We start from the raw sequence: 26673 nt of genomic DNA on the forward strand, positions 1-26673 counted from the left end.
CTGAGGGAAGAGAATGGTGTGAGGCGGGGAGCCTGTATGTCCTAGGCAGGAGGAAAGCGGGGCCAACAGACACAGGCAGGCAGCATGACCATGGCCTAGGAGTTAGCCCAGGGCTGGGGGGCTTCCCTGGCCTCAGTGCCTCTCCCTGAGAGGGTTCCTACCTCTGGCCCCCTGCCCGCAGCTGAAGGAGCAGAGGGAGCGTGAGCGGTGGCAGCGGCAGCGGAAGGTCCTGGCTGCGGGCAGCTCGCTGGAGGAGGGAGGCGAGTTCGATGACTTGGTGTCAGCTCTGCGCTCTGGGGAGGTCTTCGACAAGGACTTATGCAAGCTCAAGCGCAGCCGCAAGCGATCAGGGAGCCAGGCCCTGGAAGTCACCCGGGAGCGGGCAATAAACCGGCTAAATTATTGACCTGGGGAACTGGCTGCACAGGAGGCCGGGAGACAGGGATGGGTGAGAATGGGGCTGAGTGGAGGAGGTGGTGATATTTAAGCCATTTGGTGCTTGGTTTAGAGCCCTGGGCTGGGTCCTGGGGTGGGGGGCTGTGTGTGGCTGGACCAGGTGTACTCCCAACGCTTACCTTAAGGGGCTCCTCTCATCTCCTTCACATGGTTCCTTCTGCGCCCTGGCCCTAGGGATTATTCTGAGGCTGACTTGGACATCCCTGGAAGGCCTCAGGCCAGCTAACCCCGGGCTGAAGGGGCCCTGTTCCCCATCCCCTACCATGGGCACCCGTGTGCTAGCACAGAACAGTTCCAGATCTCGACTGGAGAGGTCCACAGCCTTGTCCAGACTTCCTGTGCAGCATGATGGAGGGAGCCCCTGAGAGGGAATCTGGTGAAGGAATCCAGACTCCTGTCTCTCAAAGGGAGGCTCAACAGAACATTGACCTAGGGGCAAACTTTCCTCTTGAACGGAAACAGAGGAGGCATTATATATTCTAGTTAGATCAGCTCTGGTAGGTTCCAGAAAACAGTCAATGTTGGAAGGATGATGCAGGGACCAAAGACATCAGGACAGAGTAACAATGTCTGTTTCCCAGGTCCTCTGGCCTCTCCCTGTATGTCTTAAGTCTCTCCCCCTTCCTTCTCTACCCTCACTGCCATCCTGTCTACTAATCCACAATCCTAGAAGACTCACCTTGGGTTTCCACAGCTATGGCTTACTACCAGGTGCTTGATGAATCTGGCGAGGGGCTCAAGAAAGACCTCATTCATCACCACACCTCATGCCTTGGGCATCTCCCATGTCCCCACCTCCTGGACACCTGGCCATTGTTGTGAAGCCAGACAGTGACCTCAAATGTTGCCTTGGAGTCCCCTATAGCCCCTCAGCAGAGGGCAGCACTTGAATGCTTAGCTCCATCCCACAGCTCTCTATTTAATATAAATTGCTCAGGCCTTCCCACCCCTTCTTTAACACCAGCCTCAAGGCAGAAGCCACAGTGGCCTCTGTTCAACCTGCAGGTGGCCACTTGGAACCATGTGTCCACTGGCGTTGGAGAGTTGCTTCCTGAGAAGTCTGTGGGCCAGAGCTGCCCTCCGCATTAACATGCTGTCTCTAAGGGTATCCCCTCCTCTCAGGCGTTCGGATGGGGCGAACAGCAGAGCAGGCAAGGGAAACTGGGGGGTTGGGGATGGAGGAGGAAGGCTGAGAGGGGGCCACCCCACCTCTGGTACCCAATTTGGTTCTTCAGCCTGACCTGCAAAGGGCTCCTTCCAGTCCTCCCATCCACTCCCACCTTCCATTTTGTCCATCTTGTGCTGGCCTTGGTGGATGGGATGGCTGTATCTAGACAGTTTTTCTTCTAAAACTCCATCAAGGCTCTTATTTTCAATTCCACGCTCCGAGTTGGCCTTTCATCCTCTGAGACTGGCCCTGCCTGACCTCTACCATCGACCAGCTCTTGGCCCTTCTGCCCTTCCCTGTGTTTCTCACTTTCCAACCTAATCCCTGGCTCTGGGTTATTGCCAGTGGAGACTGGTGAGCTGGGCCCACTCTCAGCTGCCTACCTTCTGCCTTTCACCTGCATCAGACTCCTGGGGCTGGGACCGTAGTGCAGCTGTGGGGGAAGAAACACAGGGTCGGCGAGCCCAGCATGTGCGTTGGTTTGAGGGGGCGGGTGGCGCGTGTGTTCTGGTGGGAGGGATCTGAGCAAGTGCAAGCCTGGCTGACACAGGTGTGAAGAGGCCATCCTGGAACCCAGGTGAGGGCAAGATAAAGGCTTCCAGGCAGAACAGCTGCACAGAGTTTGGCTATACCCATCTGCACCCCCAAGAGCTCCCACTGCAAGACAGGTGTTGGGGAAGATGGGAGATTGTGGGTGAGGCCTCTAAAGGTCCTCTCCCAAACCGGCCAGGCTGTCAACCTAACCCCCCAAAGGGGCAGGGAACAGGGGATGGCTCCACAAGCATGTCTGGCATTCCCACCCACCATGGAAGACTGGATACACACCTGAGAAGACAGGGACTATGGAAGCTGTTCAAGACACATTTGATCTTCAGAAAAGCAGAATTTGGTTCAACTGTTGACAGAGGACACAAATATGTTGTTCCAGAGCCCAGCCTTCTCTAAAAGATATTTTTCTATTTATTTTCTAGAGCTGGCCAGTGGCTCTAGTGCTAGATGCCACTGTAGCCAGATCTCCAGTGCCTTGGACCACGGACTCATACTCAACTGAGTAAGAAGGGGCTGGTGCCCAATGGGGATGGCTGAGCTGGTCCTTAATATGTTAAATGTTTTAGCCTCTTAATGTTTCTTGGTCTTGCCTTTTTCATGCCCTTCCCCACCGCTCCTGCCACCTTTAGATAAGTTTCTCCAGCTAATTTTGTGGCCAACGTAAAATTCATCGTCAACCTAACAACCTTCTCAGCAGCATTTCTCCCCTGTGATGGAAATCAAGTGTTTAGGGCAGTGGGAGAAGAAAATTCTCCAGGTGAATGGGGAAAGGTCTGGTCCAGCCTCTCCCTACTCCCATTCCATTTCCACCAACTGGGAGCTGTGACCATCTCCCCCGACCTCTACCAGGGATGCCTTCATGCCAGGGCTATTCTCACCAGCTGCCTCAGATGACAAATGAGGCTAATGGACAAAATCTGCAGTGTCCTTTTTCACTTGCACCTTTTTTATAAGAATATATTGTAATACTAAAAAATATTAAATTCATACCATCCCTACCCAGTCTGCCTTTAAACTTGTGCCTTCTTCCTATGAGGGGATCTGGGATGGGCTGGGGGTGGTGTGCTGGAGCCAGCTTGTACCAGCTCTGTGAGAACCAATTGTTTACATTTTCAGGAATGGAATTTTGCAAGCCATTTGACATATTGGTAGCTTGAAATTATTCAACATGGGAGTATTTATATCACAGAAATTGTCTTTTCCAGAGAGCTGGTTGTTAAACATTTGCCAGCACACCTTGGCATAGGGCAGAGGGGAGGCAGGCAGGGGGCACCACTGAGGACTCAAAGACATCCAACCAAGTTAGAGAGCCCAGCAGGCCAGAACAGTATGTGTTTGGGGATGTGAGAACCAGGACCCTCTAACTGCCCTATCTGATCTCTAATAGCTGGTGATGCAAGCAATGAGCTTTGAACACCCCTGGCCACCACCTGACAAAGTTTCCCTTAGATGGTCCATTTCTATGGCCCCCCACCCCCACTCCACTTTATTCTCCTACAGTGGGGCTATACAGAGAATATGCCCTTAGGCCTTTCCAGGTCCTTCCTCCTCTTCCCCCAGGGAAATGTGTCTTGGGATAGGGTTGATAGGTGCACCCTTCCCCATGAAACTGCAGCAGCCCAGTGCCCTACCCACACACAGTCTTCATTCTTGTGTCTGCAAAGAAGTTGGCATCGTAGCTTTATTTGTGCGCTGTGAGGGTGAAGGCAATCTATCGTCAACTCTTCTTTCCCTGATATGCTCCAGAACGAAGAGGGGTGGGTGGAACAGCCGTGAGCAGGGCCAGGTGTGGGCTGTGTAGTCCGGGAGGAGTCCTTAGGGCTGTGGCCCACGTGTGCACATCCTGTTTCAGAGGAGGGAGGCCTGAGGAAAGGGGGCCAGCAGGACCGGGCAACTGTTAAGCTGAGCAAGTCTGATGGGACACAGACTTGGGCAGAAGGAGAGATGAAGTCAGGACAGGGCAGGGCTGCGGCTTCACAGACAGGGAGGCAGAGCTGCTGGGGAGAAGTTGGGATGCATTCATCAGGCAAACTTGTGCTTTGCTCTCCTCAAAGTGGGCCCCTCTGCTTAATAAGCCCTTAGTCTCTCCCCAGGAAAGTAGGAGAAGAGAGAACCCAAAAGGAGAAGGAAAAGTTCTGGGCTGGACTGTCGGAAACTGGTTGTCTGAAATAGTCCACAAAGAACATGATTTCTCAGTTATCTAGCATTGCTTGTTGTAGTCCTGCTCCCATGACCTTAGTGTCCTGGAAGGCTTAAGAGCCTGCTGGTATCCTCCCTATAGAAAGGAAGCCCCACCTAGATGATTAGAGATCATCTAGTAGCAGGCCTGTTAGTAGTAGAGCAGGCTGACTTCGGATTTACTGCTCAAGGTAAACAGTGACTGTGATTAAAGGAACCTGACATCTTTCCTTCAGCCTAAATTGCATCCCAGCTCCAGGTCTGGGTGGGCCATGGGTAAGAAGGGCAGGTGCTAAGCCCGATGGAAGTCCCCCCGCTGACCGCCAGTCTTGCTAATGAGCTTGATCTCCTCCAACACAATGTCCCTGCTGACAGCCTTGCACATGTCATACAGGCTGAGGGCGGCCACTGCAGCAGAGGTCAGGGCCTCCATCTCCACCCCGGTGGGCCCCCGAGCCCGGCAAGATGCCTGGATCCTCACGGCATGGCGTGTGCTGTCCAGCTCCAGCTGCACCTGCACATGACTCAGGGCCACGTGGTGGCACAGAGGGATCAGCTGGCTGGTCACCTTGGCTGCCTGGATTCCAGCCAGCTGGGCCACCACCAGGGCATCTCCTTTCTTGAGCTGGTTCCGCTGGACAAGCTTGAAGGCTACAGGCCCCAGAAGGACCACGGCTGAAGCCACAGCCGCCCGCTCTGTATCTGGCTTCCTGCCCACATCTACCATAGCTGCCCGTCCTTCCGAGTCCACATGAGTTAGTTGTTCTGAGGTTAACTGGGGTCCTGAGGGGGCAGCAGGAGCCCAGGAACCTGGGCTAAGGCACTTTGAGTTGGCATCTGAGTCTGCACGGGAAGTGTAGTGTCTCTGAAAGCAGCCAGACCCCAGCCGCTGCTGGACTAGCAGAAGGGCCTGGGGGACCCTGCATCCTTTCCATAAAGTGACCATCTGGCTGGAGAAACTCATTCTGGGTCTTAGACCCTGAACATGGAGGGGGTCCCAGGAGGAAATGCTTGGATTGGCTGGTGGGGAATCGTGGAACATCAAAAATAACTCTGCAAGGCAAGAAAAAAAGAAGAAAGACTAAGTCTAAAAGGCGATTCTTTTTCCCACACCCTCTCCCTATCCCACTTCAAGTTCTCTTTCACACCGGGGAAAGAGGAATGAAGAACAAAAAGCATAGTGGGACAAGACAAAGTAGAAGATCCAGAGATAGATGGCACCCAGAGTCCAAGTTCACAGCCCTTCTCACCCGGTGATGCACAGGGTAACAGCCCTTCTAGAAACTGCTGTGCCATGGTGGCACAGGGTTCCTCCTCATGAAACCCTTCTCATTTCCTAAGTTCTCTCAAGCAGCACCGAGCTGAGGCCTGGATCACATGACCTCTGAATGTCCCTTCGTTTTCTTAAAACTAGAGCTAGGTCTCACTCTAAATTACCAATTACACTTATTTTCATCTTCACATTCTCCACGAAGAGTTAATATAACCACTTAGTTTACAGACAAGACAATAAAGGGAATATGTTACCTACTTACATTTTTTTTCAAGTCCCCTCAAGCACATCAAAAGCACATACAAACTGATGGGCTAATTCAGATGGTGCAGAGGGCCTAGGGAACTGTGCAGGCTCTTGTTACTCAAAGGGTGGTTGGCTTATGGACCAGCAGCACCAGCACCACCTGAGAACTCACAAGAGATGCAGAATCCCGCCCCAGATCCAAAGTCAGAATCCAAAAGGACAAAATCCCCAGTGATTCACATGCACGTGAAATTCTGAGAGGCCCAGTCCTAGGCAACTCTTGGTTGTATACAAAGCAGACTCGTTACCCAATATCTCTGAAAGTATGAAGCAAATGCTCCCCTAGCTTCCCACTTCCCAACATACTCTAAGCCCCAGACTTGTCAATGTTAGAGGGGCAGCCTCCCTTCTGGGGAGATGCTATCAAGGCCATAAAGGTGCCTCAGCATGGGTCAGGGCCCAACAAGAGGACTTGGATGCTAGGGGTGGGAGGAGAGGAGATGAGAATCTTCCCAGTGCCGAGCTACCTTTGCTTTCCCGGGCAGCCAGTGGGCAAAGATGGTCCTTGGGCTGTCTCTAGCCTGCCTTCCGCTGGGCCACTGAGCTCACTCTGCTCCAACCTCTAGAGAAAGGATCTTTCCTCTCATCTTTTTTCTTCCCCCTGCTTTTTCTTTTCTAGTGGCACAGTTCAGGGGGCTCAGACCTGACTGTGAGCAAAGGGTCAACACCTCACCGGCTCTAATCTGGGCACTATGCCAGAGGGGCAACAGCCACCCTACAGCTCCTCAGTGACCAGCCCAGCCCCCAGAGCTAGGAGACCACATAAGGACTTAAAACCAGGGGGCTTTTGTTTGAAACATCCTACATACACGATGATATGTCCTATGCAGATGCTCCTGAGAGCTAAGGAATTGGGAAGTTGAGGTCTTGGCCATCATTACATCATGTTACACGTGAGTAACATTATTAGCTCGCTACCTCAAGATCTGCCCAGCACAGACGTGTGGCCACACACCCACCAGTAGGGGCTAATGGTCCAGATACACCATGCATGGATCAGTGTGTACTACAGAGGACACCTGTCACATTATCCAAACTGGGAGATTTTCGAGCTGAGGAAAAGGCCTCTGTTTTAACCAGGATTTCAATTCTCAGGGAGCCACTAACTTAGTGATCATTAAATCTGGCAGACCATCCCCCTGCTCCGATTTCTGGTGAGACAGAAGGATCATTTCTGTGGCAGGTATAGTAAAAGGGGGATCATGAACAGTGGGGGAAGAAACAGTAAAACCTTGAAGGTTAAGAAGACAGGAAGGAGGAATAGAAGAAAAACAAGGATGAGAAATCAGCATGAAATGCAGGAGCTGGGGTGCCTATGGCGCGGCTCCCACCCCACGGGATCCCCAAATGACAAGGGTGAGTGGTTACGTACTGATGGGTCACCCACCGATGAGGATCATGGGCCGGTTCTTCATCTGGGAAATACTGAACATGCCTGGGGTGAGGGAAAGATGGGGAGGGAGAGGAAAGCAGGGGAGGGGGGGAGAGAGGGTGGGGAGAGGAGAGTTCACTGAAACGAACGCGCTCGACAGCCCACAAGCACATGCACTCAGCTATATGCGCCCTGACAAAAGGCCCCCACATGTGCATTGCGAGGTCGCTCAAGACTGAGCCCAAAGAACAGTGGACATCAGGACCCTGCTCTCCCTCAACAGAAGGCCACACGTGGGGTGAGAAAGAAGCAATGATACCCCCGTCTCCCCACCCAGTAAAAGAGCCCAAGAGAATGTGGGGTCCCCTCTCCTGTGCAGCCTCTGCTATGACATCTCCCCATGGAAGGACAAGCATCACTGCACCCTGAGGCCAGACGGCCAACAGGAGTGAGTGGCAGTGGGGACGATGCTGACTCCTGCCAGCTTCCTCTTAGGTATTCCTTGGTCATCTCATCCCACAACTCTATACCTCCCTCCCGGGGACAAGGCCCACACTCACCATCCAGGCCACCCCTCCCCACCCTGCCCTTACCTGCATGCTGCCGCTTCTTCCTGCCCACGGCAGCCCCAATGATCCTCAGCAGCTCCTGCTCGGAGGCCCCAGCTCGCAGGTGATCCCGCAGGGATACCTCAGAGTTTCCAAAGAGGCAGACCTACGTGGGGGTGAGGACAATATGCCTTCCTTACCCCTGAGCCTTGGCCTCCTGGCCTCTGAGGAGCTAACTCCTTCCCTGGTCCTCCCTCCGGGAGGAACACCAGGGCCCAGACCTCCCATGGCAGGGCCCCCAGTGGTGAGAGACAGAGGTGCTGTAGGGAGGTCAGAGGCTAGAAGAGCAAGATGCAACATTGCACTTCCCAATACCTGTGAGTTACAGTCATACTTCCCCTCAGTGTATTTTTTTAAAAACTGAGTAGATGCCAACAGAGATAGCATGTAAAAATCCAGATCTGTACCTTCTGAGACACTTACTGGAATGGCCTCTTTATCACCATGAGAATGGCCCCCAATCAGTTGGAGCTGTGTGTGTCCTGGAAGTCTCCTACTCCCTGTTGTGGCACACACATCCCATCTCACCTCAGCCCCTCCAAGTCCCTTGTGGACATCACCCGCCTGCCCTGTACCTATCTGAGTCTGATCACTGCTTGGAAGCTTCGGCTGAGGGCTGCTAGGCATGACAACTTAAGGTCAAACTTCGCTCAATGCTTCTCAGCTTCTGTAAGAAGAATGGATGAGACAGCCCCAGAAATCAATACACTTACTATCCTTCCACCAAAACTTACAAAGTGTCTACTCTGTGCCAGCTCTGCACAAGGCACTGTGGCCACAGAGAATGTCTGAGAAGCTTCTGAGGGCAGAGACCACTGGAGAAGATACCAGTGAAATCTAGGATAGGTCTAACTGCTTCATCATGCCGGTTATTCCTCATGCCTCACTCCCCAGCCAGTCTCCAGGTTCCCTTCTCTGCAACAAAGAGGTTCCTCCTGTGGACGTCACCCAGTGGCCCCCACTCCAGGTGGCTCCTGCCTGGGAGATCAGTGGGTAAAGGGAAAGAAAGATCTTGAGGCATTTCTCCCCTGCTTCCTCCCTGCTTTGATGCATCTGGCAGCAGCTGCTTCTCTGCACAGCTCAAGTGCCAAAGAGGTGGCCTCTCCTATAAGGCTCCAGCCCTTCCTGGGCCCCAGTGACATCAATGCCCCCCTCCTTGCCCTTCCTAAGTGGGAACAGCACTTTGCTGCTGCTGGTCCCAAGTACCTCAATATCCTTTATTGGTTCCCTTAATCCTATGTTACAAATAGCTTCTTCATTACATTCTCTTCAGAATCCCACCTTCCATTTCCTGCCAAGACCTCACAGATACAGATACCACCTGTAGTCCAAGTCAATTCCATATCTCCAGCCCAGAAAACCCCCAAGCTTTTCAGCAACCTGCTGGATGGTTCCTTTTGGATTCAAACTGGATGCATCTAAATCCAACCACCCACTATCATCACCCTCCCACTATTGTAAAAGATCCCAAGGCCTTCCAGCTAACACGATGCCTTCCTCCCCTCCTTCCACAAACATTACCAAGCTCTGAGTCTTCCTTCCCTTCAATTCACGCTCTAACATATCTGGAGAACCACTGAATGGCCATCTAATTGGTCTTCCTGTCATCACACCCAGGCTGCAGTTTATAAAACATATATGGGGAATGTCTCCCCTGTTCAGGAACCTTACACAGCACACTATTTGTCCACAGAACACATTCTGAACCAGAGCCTTTTACAATGTACTCTTCCTATAGCTGACTCTAATTTGCTCTCGCGTACCCAACCAGTGTGAACCCTATGTGTGTGCCCTCGCCTCCCCACTTCTGCCTCACCCATTCTTCAAGGCTCACTGAGGTCTGTAGTGCTCTTGAGGCCCTGCACCCTCACCACCTATCCAGCCACGCGTGTGGCAAGGACTCGCGTGCTGCCACACATTGCCTCTGTTTGGTCTTGCCTGCGAGTCTGCATGGCCCTGACGAGAGGGGTTTCCAACATCCCCCACAGGGCCAAATGCACAGGACATGCTTGTTAGATATGAGTAACATCCATTTCTGGTTTCAGAGCTGAGCCCCTGGCCTAGTGGAAGGGGCTAACCATGGTGGGGGCCAGGCAAAATGCACATGGATCCTTCGGCTCTCCATGAGAGCTGGAAAGGAGCTCCCAACAAACCAGAAGCTACTTCAGAGCCCCACAGAAGGAAGGAAGGAATCAGGGTGACATTTCCAGAGGGGCCATGAGTTCAACTTCACCTGCTGCTCCCATGATGCCCCCAAACCTGACATTGCACCAACCACACCTACGTGCACTGCCAGCCTCCTCTCCAATCAGGGAGCACAGGTGGGAGGAGATACGAGAACACAGAGGTGGCAAGGGGTCCCCGTGGAGGAGGGGATGCTCACCTTGAGGTTCCCGTCAGCCGTGATTCGCAGGCGGTTGCAGGTCCCACAAAAATGCTCAGACATGGACGTGATGAAGCTGATCTGGCCTTGGAAGCCAGGGATTTTAAAGGCCTGGGCAGGGGACAGTGAGAGCAAAAGGGCAGTGGAGGGGATGGGCTACTGAGCCCAGTCTTTCACTCCATGACATCAGAACCTCCACTCCTCAACCCACTCCCAGAGGACCCCATGTGAAGCTCCACCCAAGGCCCTCAGGTGATAGAAGACTCTGGTAGGATGGATGACCCATGGGCTGACCTACACTGGGCTTGCCCTAATAAAAGCTGCTAAGGCAGGGACCTGTGGGCAGCATGTTTAGAAAAGTCAGTGTGGAAGAGGGACGAGCACCCCCCTCTGCCACTTCCTGGAGTGTGTCCTCTGACACGTTATTAAGCCCCCCACCCTAGCCGAGCCCATATCTTCCTCCATGAAACAGGGAGGCAGTTGTGATAGCACTGATGCTTCCTGCTTAAACGGCACCATCCCACATCACGGCATCCCCACCACAGGGCAGCCCCCTACTAGCTCTCCATCCTCGGGTGGAGGCACGACCTTCCTCCAGGCCTGTCCCATACCCTCCTGCTCCCTAACCTTGGCTGTGCTGGATTCCTCCTCTGGCAGCTTCTCCAGCTCTGGCCACTGCTGCCGGATAGTGTCCAGCATCTCCTTATAGCTGACCATCTTCTTGAAGTTCCACTTGTTGCCTGTATTTGGGTTGGGGGAAGGCAAGGGGAGCTTCTGAATAAGAGTTGAAGGGGCCCCGGGGTCTGAGTCCATCCCCTGCCATAGCATAGCAATCAGTTCTCAGCCTCTTAGATGGGAGAGACGGGAGCCCTGCCTAAAACTGGTGGATTGAATCACATCCACAGTGGACTCCGAGAAGCCACCAACAGCCCATCATAATCCTAGACCCACCGCCCCTGAGGTCAGCCATACCCAGCAGGTGAGCCACCCTGCGCGACCTGCAGGCCCAATCCCTTCTTCCCTCCCCCACCCGTCCCTGGTCACTGACCATCAAAAGGCATGTACTCTATGAAGCGCACATCCAGGGGGAGGCCCTCGGTCAAGGCCGCAAAGTCCAGGAGTTCATCCTCATTAAGGCCTCGCATCACCACACAGTTCACCTGGCCAGGAAACAAGGGGACCAAGAGGGCTGTGCCCCCTGCATTCTTTTGTGGAGATGACCCTTGGGGGCCTGGCACTCACTGAGGCCTTCCACTCAGGGACCCATTCCTTGCTTCTCCCACTCCAGTTCTCTAGATTAGGGGATTCCAAGGGGTCACTGATTTTCTCGTTTCTCTCGAGGGTGGGCAGGGCTGGACCAGCAGGGAGAGAAGAGGTGGGAGGGTGCACGTATTTCAGCCATGCTGGCCAGAGCTGAGGGCTCTCAAGTGGGCCAGGGGGCGTTGAGGGGAAGGCCAAGGCAGTGTGGAGGGAAGTCGGGAATCTACCGTGGGGGCACAATCTCACCTTCACAGGGTTGTAGCCCAGCTCGATGGCCTTGTGGATGCCCTCCATGACCTTGTGGAAGCCTGGGAGGGAGAAACAAGGATCCAGGAACTTATGTCCTCTCTCCTCTTCCCCCACACCCCCATGGAAAAGCACCAGAGCCCATCTAGTCTGGAGATTGGCAAACGTTTTCTGAAACAGGCCAGAGTAATACCATAGGCTTTGCAAGCCAAGAGGCAACATTGAGGATCCAAGTAAGTATATGTCACAAAGTGTTGATTAAATTCAAAATGTAGTAATAACTGAGTACAACGTTTTGTAAAACAGATATACAAATGGGATACAATAATGCAATTCTTTTTGTAGGGACAGTATTTTGCTTAAATGGGGTTCATAGTTAATGTTCCCTATCATTAACTGATTTTGAATGTTATCTGTAAAATGCATTCTTGGCTCAAAGGCTACATGAAAATAGGCAGGGGGCTAGATGTGGCCTGTGGGCCGTGCATGCTGACCCTGGATCTAGCTGAACCCTCTTGTAGTCTACAGGAGGAAACTGACCCAGAGAGAGGCAATGCCCTGCCCAAAGCCCCATGGCTCCATCTTTCAGAATGCAGGTTTTCTACTCCCATTTCAGTGTTTTCTCCTCAACAGTCCATCAATTATTCACTCAACACATACTCTCTGAGCACCTACTACGCACAGGTGCTGTTCCAGGGCTGGTAAGCGATTATTTGTCTCAATAATCATTAACCACAGTCAATGTGACCCCAGGCTGACTTCACTGCCCAGTTCTCTCATGCATTAAATCACTTGATCACCTACTGCATCCTGGTCCCCTACAGCACCCCCAGCCTGCACAGCCTGGTGGTCACCTGTGAGACAGGGTGCCTAGAGATGGCCTCCATGGTTTCCTTGCAGCATATTCAGACTGCTCAGTGAGAGGGTAAAGGGAAAAAACGTATAGTTTTGAAAAAAATAATGCTGCTAGAATAACCTAGAACTATAAGTTTTCTTTTCTCTAAAACACTCCCCTCCAAAGGCAGATGGTGGACAAAAGAATATGAATGGGAGGGAAGATCCAATGTCTCCAATCCATGTGCCAGGAAATGAGAGACAAAAAGGGAGAACGTGTATGCGGGCAGTACAGCCCACAGATCCACCTCCCGCTTTCCCACCACAGAGCCCTTGCAGGTTCTGTACTCCTGCTCCCCCTCAGAGTATGTGCCATTGATTCAAACCCTCCTGTTCCTCAAGGCCAGCATACATGCATCCTCCTTGAAGCCCTCCTAGTTCTCTCCTGCTAGGAATTCTTTCTTCCTCCCTGTAACACTTTAATCAATATCACAAGACCAGCAAAGGCTGTCCCGTGGAATGACATCTTTTCGCCCTTAGCAGCCTGTAAGGCCAGGGCAACGTCTCATGTGTCTTCTGTCCCCTCCACGGCATCTCGAGCAGCCCTCCATAGAGGAAGGAGACACCATGAGTGCTTCCTCAGCACATGGAGGGTATTAAAGCAAGGCATCACACCCCGTTTGTAAAAAGGAAGGAAAGAAGGTGGTGGGGAAGCTGTTTCCAAGGAAGAGGAAGGAGATCTGGGTCTCCCTGCCATCCCTCTCATCCTCCAGAGTCCTCAGTCATGTACCCCCCTCCCTCATATCAAAGGGTATCCAAACCTGAAGAGCCTTTGCCCCACCATGAGGTCCATGCCAAGGGGAAGCCAGGCACTGGTCTACTGTGACCCAGAGCTCGAGGCTGGCTCCACCTCTCTACCTCGGGCCTCCTGAGGCAGCTGAGTGGAAGGTGTGGGTGTGCTTGCAGTAGGGGGTGCATAGGAGGGGTTTATATCCAGGTGGGCACAGGGACAACCATGGGGGACTGCTGAGGGAACCCCACCCGGCAGCACATACCCAGATCCTGGCATCCTAGGGCAGCGACTTCCACCCTGGGCTGTCCCATGTTTCTTCAGAGCTCGTCGTACAATGACCAACTCGGCCCAGTTTGCCACAGACTGTCTTGGTTTTAAAACTTCAAGTCCTTCATTCTAAAACCCCCTCAAGTCCTGGGCAAACTGGGGCTGGGGCGGTGGGGAGGTTGGTCACCCTAAGTCATTAGCGTCTGACCCCCAAAGTCTCTGACATACATTTGGCAAGGATGAGGGGTGAGAAATAAGTGCTTTGACTTACCGATAGCCCAGACAACAAGAAGTGACCAGGTCCCTCGCTCAGCAATGGCCCTCCCTCCCCAGCTATGTGCGGGCCCTGGGAGGGACACCCGCCTCATCCACATCCACTCACCTTTCCTGCGGACGATGAACTCAAACTTGGCAGGCACCAGGGTGTCCAGGCTGATGTTGATGGCACTAAGACCAGCCTTCTGAAGCTGGGGCAGCAGCCGGGTCAGGTTGATGCCATTGGTGGTAACACCGATGGTCCTCAGCCCTTCCAGCCGCTGCAGCTGGGCTATAAGGACAGCAAGAAAGGGGTCAGACTGCTTGCTTGTTTTTGGTGAGGCTGGGAGAAGGGCTGGAAGGCAAAACTCTTTGTCCAGACAAGATGGATGGAAAAGAGGCTCTCTGTAGACCTATATTAACCAGACCTAACTTAAAAAGAAAGCTAAGAATCAAAACTGGCAAAAATAATGAAAAGATTAAGCATTGAGTGCCCTGTGCTAGGTGATCTGTGGAGGGCTTTGCATACATTAGCTCACTGAGGCCTCACAATAACAATTATCTCATTTAGTAGATAAGAGGTGCTCTGAAAGATTATGAAAATTGCTTAATGCCACACAGTAAGAAGAGTTGGCATTTAAATCCATGTGTACTTGACTCAGGACTCTGCTCTTAATAACCAAGTACTACACAGGTCTTGATACTCTGTATAATGGAAACATAAAAGTGTTTGAATTAAGTGCTATTTGATAGCTCCATTCTACCAAATATCCCTAGAAATAATGGAGGGATTTTAAAAATCCATAATAGCATTGGAAGGTAAGAAAGAATACTGCAGATAGCCCAGAAAGGTAAAGAAGTACAGAAAGAGAGAAAGCAGATGGGACCGATCAGATGGATAGAGACCACAACTCAAAGTGCACCCAGGAGAAGGTTCTGTAAAAACAGGGAGACAGTAATGTGCAGGCAGCTTAGTAGTCACATGTACAGGAGCAGGGGGGTCCTACTGCATGTCAGGGAGGTTGTCTAACAGGGGAGTTATATTTGAAGGAGCTGGACAGGTTGGCCTCATCCTTCCCTGTCGGCAGGGGAAGGCAGCAGAAGCATTTGCCTCAAGGATAGAGCACCAGTGCAGACACTCAAGCCGGCCACGGGGCTGTATTAGTTCCTTCTCACGCTGCTAATAAAGAAATACCTGAGACGGGGTAATTTATAAAGAAAAGAGGTTTAATTGACTCACAGTTCAGCATGCTTGGGGAGGCCTCAGGAAACTTACAATCATGGCAGAAGAGGAAGCAAACATGTCCTTCACATGGCAGCAGCAAGAAATGTTGAGCAAAACAGTAAAAGCCCCTTATAAAAACCATCAGATCTCAAGAAAACCCATTATCATGAGAATGGCATGAGGGCAACCACCCCCATTATTAAATTCACCTCCTACTGGGTCCCTCCCATGACACGTGGGGATTATGGGAACTACAATTCAAGTAGAGATTTGAGTGGGGACACAGCCAAACCATTTCGGGGGCAAGGCCTGAGTCCCGGTGACACTCAGCAGCACCTCACACTCCTTCTCCACAACCTCAGAGCAACTCACAGAAACAAACATTACCAGGCAGGCCAACAGAGACCTCGGGCACTGAGTACACTGCCAAGAATCAAACATTTAAGGAGGAAGCATGAAAGAAAGACAACCAGTTCCCCAAATAGAAGAATGAAAGGAGGAGGAGAAGGAACAGTGATAACAGAAGACAATTCTTTTAAAAAGCAGAGGGAATATCCTCATTGGGATAAATATTCAATCCTGACAATAAACCAAGAAAAAAACCCTAATTAGGGCTCTTGAAAATTCAAGAATATACAGTTACAAAAAGAAAAAACTTGAGAAGCAGAATGGACACAGGAATGAATGAACAAGCTGGAAAATTCAGCAAAGGCATTCTTAAAAAGAGCTGGATACAAAAGACCAAAGAATGTGAAGAATGAATCTGAAGAAACATACCTGCTCACATTCAAATCCAGTAAGATCTAGAGAAAAGATAAGCCATCAAAATGTACACAGCAGTTATCTTTGATCAGTAGGATCATAGGTGATTTTTGTATTTATTTATAGGTAAAATTTCTTTCTGTAATGAACAAGTTTTCTTTTATAATGTAGGTGACACACAAACACCCCTCCCCCTGGATTTTAACTGACCTCTGCTACATGGACAGTGCCACTGACTACACCCTTCCGGCCACCAGACCAGTTGTTTCCAAGAAGCTATGTAAACGTATGTCTCTATGAAGACCCAGCTCAGCTCTGCATGAGAGAGGAAACCAACAGTAAAGTGCTCAAGTGAAGCCAAATATTAGAAAAGGCAGAATATTACAAAATTCATCATCAGTTTAAGGTAGGGGTGCATGGGAATGCACACATTCATGGTGTAAGAATAAAATCATATAATCTTTCTGGAGAGAAGTTGTACATGAACTTTTAAAGCCTTTGACCTGAAATTCCACTAAGAATTTAAGGAAGTAATTGTGGATGTGAATAACATTTACCTACAAGGATGTTCATTACAGAGTAATGCATAATTAAGGGAAGTGGGAAATAATCTAGAGAGCCAACCATAGCAAACTGGTTAAATTATGTTTTCTCAGGATGGAATATTATGCAACCCAAAATGACTCTGTAAAATCATACATTAGGGTGTAGGGAAATGCACACACTATATTACATAGAAAGAACAGTAACACGAGATGCAGTAAACACAAAAAATAGTAAATACGAGATGCAGAGTAAAATGGCAGGTGGGTCATCAAACCAAAATGTCAACAGTGGTTACAAACAGGCTGTAATGACATTCTTTCTGCTTTTCTAAAATAAACATAAATTACTTTTGTAAAAAAAAAAAAAATAAAGTTTACAAATAAAAGCTATTTGAAAAAGGAAAGAGCTTCACTCCGGCTCTGCCAATTAGGAAAATTAGCAGTGGTTGTTCACTTCTACCAAATCAACCCTGGAGAAACACAGAACCTAGGAATCTAAGAACTTAACAATCTAAGTCTTTAAGAAGGCTAGGTGTTCTGAAATGGTATGAGTTAGGGGATGAAGATGAGCAAAGAATGTGAGTAGATAAAGGAAAGCTGTATTCTTTCCCTTGCCCACTGAGACCTCAGCATCATCACTGATTATCCCCTTACTGAAGAAATCAGGAGCAACTGCCCAAAGAACTAGATTAAAAGTCAACTGGAGGCCGGGCACAGTGGCTCATGCCTGTAATCCCAGCACTTTGGGAGGCCAAAGCAGGTGGATCACTTGAGGTCAGGAGTTTGAAACCAGCCTGCCCAATGTAGTAAAACCCTGTTTCTACCAAAAATACAAAAATTAGCCAGATGTGGTGGTGGCACATGCCTGTAATCCTAGCTGCTTGGGAAGCCAAAGCCGGAGAATCACTTAGAACCCGGGACGTGAAGGTGGCAGTGAGCTGAGATCGTGTCATTGCACTCCAGCCTGGGTGACAGAGTGAGACTTTGTCTCAAAAAAAAAAAAAAAAAAAAAAAAAAAAAAAAAAAAAAAAAACTTGATAAGCTGATTTTAAAATTTACATGGCCAACCCTTATGTATGTAAAACACTGTTGAAAAAGAATAAAAAGAACTTGCCCTATCAGATAATTGACTGATGCAGCTACAGTGATTAAGACAGTTGGTATTGGCAGAGACTAACGAATGGACCAACAGAACAAAGTAGAACCTGAAACAGATCAATACTTACAGAATGGCAGATTTGTGGAGGAAGTAAGGATTGTTCAATATAAAGAACTAGAAAAAAAATGGCTATCCATATGGAAAAAAATTACATTGAATTCCCTAAAATCATCTACAGATAGTTTAAGGACCTATATGCAAAATTTAAAATTTTTAGTGGAGAACAAAGGTAGGTGATCTGATCTGGGGTTAGGTGTTTCATTAACAAGATATGAAAACACTAGCCATAAAAGAAAAAAAAAAATCATTACACACAGTGTAACTTGTTTTTTTCAGATTGGGAAGAGAGATTCGCAACATATATAAAGAACCTGTACCAAATAAATATGAAAGGACAAAGAACCAAATAGAAAAATGGGAAAAGACATGACCAGGAATTACCCAATAAAAGATATTTCATATATATGTATAGCTAATTAACATATAAAGAGATGCCAACTTCATTCTTCAACATGAAAATACAAATTAAGACCACAATGAAGTACAATTTTACACTTGTTCGACTGGTAAATATCAAGAATAATACTGAGTGTTGGGAGGTCATTTGGCAGGATCTCTTACACAGTGCTAGTCAAAGTGTATTTGGCACAACCACATTATTAAGTAATGCCACACTGTTTTCCAGAGTTGAACATTCACCCGTTTTATGATCCGGCAATTCCACCACTAGAGAAATTGTACACCAAAATATGTTAACGAAAACAAGAATGTTCAAAGCAGAACAGTCCACAACAAAAAAGCTGGAACCAATTCAAATGCTCACTAAAAGGAGAAAATAGGGTACATTCACATAATGTAACAGTAGACCACAGAGGAAAAAAGAACTACAACTCTGTATAACATTGTGCGTTTTACTTGAGTCAAAACCAATAAGCCCGAAAGACTACACACAGCATGACACTCAAAGTTCAAAACACTATATCTACTTTTTAAAAAGCAAGGGAGGCCGGGCGCGGTGGCTCACGCCTGTAATCCCAGCACTTTGGGAGGCCGAGGCGGGCGAATCACAAGGTCAGGAGATCGAGACCACGGTGAAACCCCGTCTCTACTAAAAATACAAAAAATTAGCCGGGCGCGGTGGCGGGCGCCTGTAGTCCCAGCTACTCAGGAGGCTGAGGCAGGAGAATGGCGTAAACCCAGGAGGCGGAGCTTGCAGTGAGCCGAGATCGCGCCACTGCACTCCAGCCTGGGCGACAGAGCGAGACTCCGTCTCAAAAAACAAAATAAATAAATAAATAAATAAAAATAAAAAAATAAAAAAATAAAAATAAATAAATAAATAAAAAGCAAGGGAATAGGCCAGGTGTGGTGGCTCATGCCTGTAATCCCAGCACTTTGGGAGGCCAGGGCAGGAGGATAACTTGAGCTCAGGAGTGCAAGACCAGCCTGGCTAACATGGCAAAACACTGTCACTACAAAAAATACAAAAATTAGCTGGGTGTGGTGGTGTGCACCTGTAGTCCCAACTACTCTAGAGGCTGAGGTGGGAGGATCGCTTGAACCCAGGATGTTGAGCTGCAGTGAGCTGTCGTGCACTCCAGCCTGGGCAACAGAGCTAGAACCAGTCTCCAAAAAACAAAAAGAAAAGAAAAAGGGGTGACAGGGCAGCAAGGAAATGATAAATAGAAAACTGAGGAATTCTTACCTTAGGAGGCAGTGGGTGGGGGCAGGGTACAGGATAGGGAAGGCCCCATAGGTAATTAAAAGTTATTGCCAAAATAATTGGTGGTATAGTGGGTTTCCTTAGGAACCCCTAACATTAGTAAAATATATAAATTAACATGAATAAAGTAAAGCAAGTCATACAGGGATCAATGATGACAATATCTCATGAACCAAGGATGATTTAACCTAATTCTATGCAACTGGAGCCCATCAAAAATAAAACAAAATGCTTTACCCCTTTTCACAATCTGTCAGTGGCTCTCCATTACATTAAGCCTCTTGTAGGCTTTAAGCTGTGAGATCAAGCTATACTCTATAAGAAAGGCAGGAAGGAATGGAGGGAGTGAGGAAGGGAAGGGAGGAAGGGAAGGGAAGAAAGGGAGGAAGGGAAGGGAGGAAGGGAAGGGAAGGGAGGAAAGGGAGGAAGGGAAGGAAAGAAAAAGGAAAGGAAGAAGCTGCAGCAATGAGTGATTTTTTTTTCAACTATTTGTATATTCAGGGGTACATGTGCAGGTTTGTTATATGGGTTAACTTGTGTCATGGGGGTTTGATGCACAGATTACTTCATCATCCAGGTACTAAGCCTAGTACTCAATAGTTATTTTTTATGATCCTCTCCGTTTTCCCACCCTCCACTCTCAAGTAGGTCCCAGTGTCTGCTGTTCCCCAATGAGTGATTCTTAAGCTAAGTCCAGCTCATCTGGCAGTGGCCAGTCGTTCGGGAAGTTAGGATGGAAAACAAGGGCCCTGCAAACTCCTCCAACACTCTCGCAGTACTTGTGCACTTAGTTCCTTCTTCCTGACTTTGGAAGACCCTAACTTTCACTGTACAGCACGGCAGCTGCTGGCCACATGAGGCTACTTAAATGAATGAAAGTCCGTAAAATACAAATTCAGTTTCTCGGTTACATTAGTCACACGTCAGGCACTCAAGAGCTATGAGTGGCTACCATATCTGACAACACCAATGCAGAACATTCCTTCATCTTGGGAAGCTCTACGGCAAGCTTGTCCAACCTGTGCCCTACGGGCTACAGGTAGCCTAGGATGGCTTTGTGGCCCAACACAAATTTGTAAACTTTCTTAAAACATTAGATTCTTTGGTGAATTTTTAGCGCATCAGCTATCGTTAACGTTCGTGTATTTTATGTGTGGTCTCAGACAATTCTTCCGACGTGGCCCAGAGAAGCCAAAAGATAGGACACCCATGCTCTATGGGACAATGCTATTCATGGCAAAACCCACCGTAACTTTTGCACCAAGATAGTGCTTTAAACCCATCCCAGCTGAAAAGAAGGGGCATGGGACTTTGTCTACACACGAAGCAGGGTGGAGAAGTGCCGGAGAGGCAAGGGTTGGCAGAGGGAGCCAGAGAGCTGAGGGGCCCAAACCCTTCCCATGGGGTGTTCTGCAGCACCTCTCAAAGTCTGACAGAGCTTCAGACAGAGAAGTGAGGTGAACGGGGCCTCAGGCTCGGCAGAAACTGAAACCTGCAATCCTTTTGCTCTGCCTCCAGGTAGCGGCCCCTCAAAACCCTCACCTGAGAGGGTGGGCACAGGTGTTCGTGAACATCCTGGCCCTGACTTCTGTTCCCTCTCTTCCTCTGTCCCTCCCTCCTCTGCCAGCACCCATCTGCCCTGCCCTTCAAGGCTGCTTTGCTCTGAAACAGCTCCTCTGGGGAAGATCAGAGGCTAGCCCCTGAGAGATGTCAGAGTGCTCGCAGACACAGCACCACAGGAAGTCAGAGGGTGCAGCCGCCATTCTTTTTGAAGCATTGGGGGAGGGGCGGGGGAGGTGTTTCACCCACCCCCTGGGAGGCAGAAGGTAAATCCTCAGAAGCAGGTCACTGCAGGCGGGGCCTTGTCCTAAGCAGTATCTACGTGGTGATCATCCCTTGCCCATCCCATTCCATCAGCCAGGACCAAGAACCACAGAATATCACAGCAGAAAACATTCTTAAAGTGGCTCAGCCACAGCTGAGGAAACTGAGGCCCTGGGTGGGGAAGGAACCTGCACAAGTTCACCCAGCCAGAGTGTGGCAGAATGGGGACAGAGCTACCAACTTCCCCGGCTCCCGCTCTTCCCACTGTGCATGCTGGAGTTTCCGGGGAGAGCCTCCAGTCCTCATACCTGTGCTCAGCCATCCTGTACCTCCCTGACCAGTGAGTGATCTTCACCCCCTCTGCTCTCTCACAGGTCCTAGCACAAGGCGGCCCATGCCCACGGGTGCCAGGCAGAGTAAGTGGCCTGGATGAGGGGGTAGGGCCTGGCAAGCAGCTGGGTTCAGCAGGTTCAGCCCTTTCCTGGTAGCCAGCCTGCCTTTTAGCCCTGAAGAGCTGTCTGGAACAAGGGGTCAGCTTGCCTGGGCCAGCTCAGCCAGCACAGGATGACAGAGGATCCCAGGCCAAGTGACCAGTCAGGGCTGAAGGGAGCTGGCCATGGGGCAGGAGGGAGAAGAGGGCTGTCAGGGGGACCTGGGCCCCTCCTCGGGACTCTCACAGCACCTAGGCTCCCCTTATACAGCAGCTGCTTCCTCCAGTGGACCATGGGTGGAAGTGCCGGTGCTCATTCACCTTGATGTGCCCAGCACAGTATGAGGCACATAAGAGGGTACTCCAGCGAACAATTACTGAGCCAGAGAGCTGAGGGGTGGGAGGTCCTGTCCAAAGCAGCTGGAGCGGGCAGCAATCAAGAACATGGAACCTCATACCCCTGACTTCACCACCTATAATTACATGAGCAAAGGTCTCTTTCCTGATCTTGGGTTTTAGAAAGAGTTCATGGCAAGAGGCCCTTTAGAGCTACCTTTACAGAGCACTTCCCACAGGCTGGGCATTTCATTCTCATTTCCTCCTCAGGTCAACCCTATAAGGTAGGTACTATCACTGCCTCAAGGCTTACAACAGATTTTTTAAAAGTTGCCCAAGGTACGCTGCTTGTAAGATGCACGGTGGAGACTCAAATAGGAGTATGCCATACTGCAGAGACTGTACTCTGACCCAGTCTCCATTCATTCAGTGAATCTCAGGGAGCATCAACCATGTGTCAGGCACGGTACTGGATGCCAAAAACAAAACCTGCTCTAGCAACCCGAGAGTTTTCACGCCAGTGAATGGAGGAGACAGACAATTAAAGAAACCAAACACACAACCCAATCACACAGTGCCAGGATGAGATAAATGCTATGAAGCAAAACAAAGTAGGGTAAGTGGGTAGGACAGGGGTTGCCACATTTTTTCTGCAGAAGTCCAGATAGTAAATATTTTCTACTTGGCTGGCCAGCTTTGCAACACAGTCTTTGTCATCACCAAGCAACTCTGCCAAAGCAGCCACGGGCAATATGTAAATGAATGGGCATGGCTATATTCCAATAAAACTTCATTAACAGATATTGAACATATAGGATTTTATAATTTTCACGTGGTGGAAAATGTTATTTTGATTTTTTCCCCCCATTATTTAGGAATATAAAAACCATGGCAGGATGCAGTGGCTCATGCCTGTAATCTCAGCACTTTGGGAGGCTGAAGGGGGTGGATCACTTGAGGTCAGGTTCGAGACCAGTTTAGCCAACAAGGTGAAACCCCATCTCTGCTAAAAACACAAAAATTAGCCAGGCATAGCGGTGTATGCCTGTAATCCCAGCTATTCAGAGGCTGAGGAAGGAGAGTCACTTAAACCTGGGAGGTGGAAGGTTGCAGTGAGCCAAGATAGTGCCACTGCACTCCAGCCTGGGCGACAGAGTGAGACTATCTCAAACACAAACAACAAACAAACAAACACTCAGTTTGCAAGTTAGACAAAAACACATGTCAGCCCAGATTTGGCTGCTATAACTTGCCAATTTCTGGGAAAGAGCAGCTGGTGTGAGTACATGAGGATGCACTTTAGACAGGATGGTCGAGGAAGGCCTTGCTGAGATGACATGTGAACAGAGACCTGAATGAGGTCGAGGAGAGCGCCCTGAGCTCCCAGCAAAGGGAACAGCACGTGTCAAGGCCTGGCCACATGAATGGGAAGCAGGGGGAAGGTGGAGAAGCCCGCAAGGGTTATGGAGGTCAGCAAGAGCCAGGTCACGTGGGCCTCTTGGTGAGGACCTTGGTCTCAATGTGACAACAAGCTACTGAGGTCTGGCATTTGCGAGCTTCATGACTTTGGGCAAGTTATTCAACCTAAGCCTCATTTTCTCATCAAAAATGGAAAGAATAATAGCACCTGTCTCAGCATGTGTTGAGGGACCAAGTGAGTGTCATGTGCTAAATGAATGTCAGCTGCCAATGTTAACAATGACATCAGTGTCCAGCCGGATGAGGCGGCACTGGGAGGAATGGCGATGACTTTCGTCCAACTCACCCACAATGTCTACCACGTCTGGCCGGATGAGCGGCTCTCCGCCTGTGAGCCGGATCTTGTCAATGCCTTCCTTCACAAAGAGCCGGGCAAGGGTCAGGATCTCCTCTGTGGTCAGCAGGTTGGCCTTGGGGGTCAGCGGGACCCCCTCCTCGGGCATGCAGTACTGACCTGAAGGAAGGATGAATGGGGATGTGGAGGGAGGAAACAGGCATGGCCATAGCCCTGTGATGCCTCCACTCCCCAACTCTCCATCAGGCCAGTCTTCTCAAACACATCTGGACATGAGCAGAGACCTCACTAAACCTGAGGTGAAAAAACCCCAGACCAGCATCTCCCCAGGCCTGACCTTTCTCATTTCTAAAACATTAACACCCTTCCCTATGCCCAACACACACAATCTGGCCATAACATCCCTCAGTGGGAGGCCGAGGGCATGGGTTAAAGATGAAGTAGGCTGAGGGCAGAGCCTGGCCTCACTTCCTGGGCTGAGTGCACCTGGGCAGGCGGAAGGGAGGAAGAGGGGAAGGGGAGAAGGGTGGAAGGCAGACGGGGGAAAGAGGGTGGAAGGCAGAAAGAGGAAGGGGGGAAAGAGGGTAGAAGGGGGAAGTGGGGAGGAGGGAAAGAGGAAGGGGGGGGGGGAAAAGGGGGGAGGGGAAGGGGGGAAGGGGGAAAAGTGGGGAGGAAAGGGGGGGACGGGAAAAGGGGGAGGGGGGGGGGGGGACGGACGGGGGAGAAAAGGGGACGGAGGGGGACGGAGAAAAGGGCGACGGAGAAAAGGGCGACGGAGAAAAGGGCGACGGAGAAAAGGGCGACGGAGAAAAGGGCGACGGAGAAAAGGGCGACGGAGAAAAGGGCGACGGAGAAAAAGGGCGACGGAGAAAAGGGCGACGGAGAAAAGGGGGACGGAGAAAAGGGGGACGGAGAAAAGGGGGACGGAAGGAAAAGAGAAGGAAGATCAACTTTGGAAGTCCCTCCAGCAGTGGCTACAGGTCCAGAGCAATCTTTGCAAGGATTATGAAATGAGGCCTCTTTGTTATCAGCCTGGTCCTGGATGATTTGTCACAGGACAGGGGCACCTCCAAAGTCAGCAGTGCTGGCATGGGCATGGCTGTCTACTTCACATGTTTATATAATGTCCACCACCCCACCCCTGGTCATGTCCTGGACTTCGGGAACTACAGGGAAACAGAAGGAAGGACCCCTGAAGACTGAGAGGTCCAAGACCCAATCTTAATTCTAAATCCAACTGCATTTCTGTTTTCAAATCTAATCCCAAGTAGGACACAGCTTCTACAATCATACAACTCAGCCTTGACCCCTATCTTACCCCTGAAGCCCACCTGGCCTGGTAAGCAAGGGGTAGCGGGTGAGGAAGTTAGAAAGCAGAACTGGAGGATTCAGGAGGATTTCCAGGCACGGGGAGATTTCAGAGGCTGCTTGGGCAGAGGGACACCAGCCCAGATGGGGCCCAGGAAGGTGACTCACATCTGAGGTTGCACTTCTCCGTGAGGGAGATCCGCAGGTAGCTGTGCTGCCGGCCAAAGCTGTCTGTGAGGAAGGCGGAGAAGGGGGCCGCATGCTCCCGCAGGAACTGCCTCCGCCTGGACAGCTCCTGCAAAGACAGGGCAGGGAGGAAGCATGGGCCCTTGCTACCGGGCTGGGGAGAGGCGCAAGGAGAACCACCTGCCCCCTCCCTTATTCTGACATCTGTGCGGAGCTTCTAACCCTTCCACATGTTTGGGCTCTGCCATGTCGGGGAAGCTAGGATTGTCCCTCTCATTGAAAAATGAGCTTGAGGAGAAAGACCCACCCCTTAAGTGTTCAGCTCGGGGGTGGGGGGGGGCGGGTGGTGATCTCTGCTGGGAGGATTTCTGGCTGGGCAGCAATGTGGAAGCAAGGGTGTGGGGGAATCTATTAGCCCTTATTCTTCACTCTAGCCAGTGCCAAAAAAAAAAAAAAAAAAAGGATTGTGCACCCATGATCTCCAGCATTCGCGCATAAATGGGAAGACACTGCTGAAGGCCACAAGCAAGGCCCAAACCCGTCCTGCAGAGAGAAAGGAGCGAGCCAGCTTCACCCTTTCCCATGTACAAGTCTGAACTAGTTTGATCCATCTCCCCTTGACGTATCAGTCCTTGGAGAGTACCACCTGGGTCCTGATAGATGCTGATGAGATAATTGCTCCAAGGAAGTAACATTTACCAAGCATCTTAAAGTTTCCAAAGAACATTCTGTTTCATTCCCACACCCACTCCACACGGGATTATTATAACTAAGGCTTGGATGGGGTCCAAGAACACCCTCGGCAGAAGCGGGATTCAAATCCAGGTCTTCGGATTCCAGGTTCTAAATTCCTCCCTTCTATCACACAGAGAGAGTCTAAGAAGATAGGGAGGATGACACCTAGGGTGGGTAGAAGTCACTTCTCTAGAATATTTGAGACAAAAAAAAATCACAACCCTGGAAGTCATGCATGAGATCTACAGACAAGGTTCTGGAATGGGGACAAGAAACCCTGGTTTCTGCAGCAGGTATGACCTGGCACACTGTGAAAGTCCCTTAACTTCTCCAGGCCTGCTTTCCCAGTTGTAAAATAAGAATACAGCTATAGGCTAAGGTTGTCTTGCTAGGAGTAAAGACGGGGGCCGGGTGGTAGTGGTGGTATTGGAAGATGGTAGGTGAACACCTAAAATTATGATGGAGAGTAGAAGGCCTCCGGCCCTCCAGAGGTCCAGCACAACTATGCCTACATTAGGAGGAAGAAGTATTTGCTTCAGTAAGTTCCTCAGCTCCAGCTGCACATTAGAACCATCTGGAGAACTTTAAAAAAGATTCCAGTGGAGACTGACTAAATATGGATCTCTGAAGCTGTTATGTTTTCAACCTCTCCAGGTAATTCTCATCGGCAGCCCTTGACTGGGTCAAGAGCCACTGAATGGTTCAAAGATAAGAGACA

At 50.1% G+C, this 26673-nt stretch overlaps 2 protein-coding genes across 10 annotated transcripts in view; one reads left to right on the forward strand and one right to left on the reverse strand.

Moving 5' to 3' along the window:
- DAAM2 (dishevelled associated activator of morphogenesis 2) overlaps positions 1–3175 on the forward strand; it is a 979794-nt gene extending 976619 nt beyond the window's left edge. For all 7 annotated transcript variants that reach the window (XM_050787574.1, XM_050787573.1, XM_050787571.1 and 4 more), the window contains one exon: positions 182–3175. In XM_050787574.1, the coding sequence (XP_050643531.1) occupies positions 182–406 (225 nt within the window). In that variant the 3' untranslated portion in view covers positions 407–3175. The remainder of the gene's footprint in view (positions 1–181) is intronic.
- A 662-nt stretch (positions 3176–3837) lies between these two features.
- Positions 3838–26673, reverse strand: part of MOCS1 (molybdenum cofactor synthesis 1) — a 28211-nt gene continuing 5375 nt past the window's right edge. Inside the window, exons 2-11 of one of the 3 annotated variants that reach the window (XM_050787617.1) lie at positions 25203–25329; positions 23718–23885; positions 14076–14240; positions 11800–11861; positions 11342–11453; positions 10921–11033; positions 10294–10404; positions 7896–8016; positions 7318–7365; positions 3838–5404 (exon numbers count right to left, since the gene is read on the reverse strand). In XM_050787617.1, the coding sequence (XP_050643574.1) occupies positions 4644–5404; positions 7318–7365; positions 7896–8016; positions 10294–10404; positions 10921–11033; positions 11342–11453; positions 11800–11861; positions 14076–14240; positions 23718–23885; positions 25203–25329 (1788 nt within the window). In that variant the 3' untranslated portion in view covers positions 3838–4643. Of the gene's footprint in view, positions 5405–7302; positions 7366–7895; positions 8017–10293; positions 10405–10920; positions 11034–11341; positions 11454–11799; positions 11862–14075; positions 14241–23717; positions 23886–25202; positions 25330–26673 lie in introns of all 3 variants that reach the window. The other 2 variants (XM_050787620.1, XM_050787618.1) reach the window with 2 other exon arrangements.

This window comes from Macaca thibetana, chromosome 4, assembly GCF_024542745.1.
Source record: "Macaca thibetana thibetana isolate TM-01 chromosome 4, ASM2454274v1, whole genome shotgun sequence".
Classification (NCBI taxonomy): domain Eukaryota; kingdom Metazoa; phylum Chordata; class Mammalia; order Primates; family Cercopithecidae; genus Macaca; species Macaca thibetana.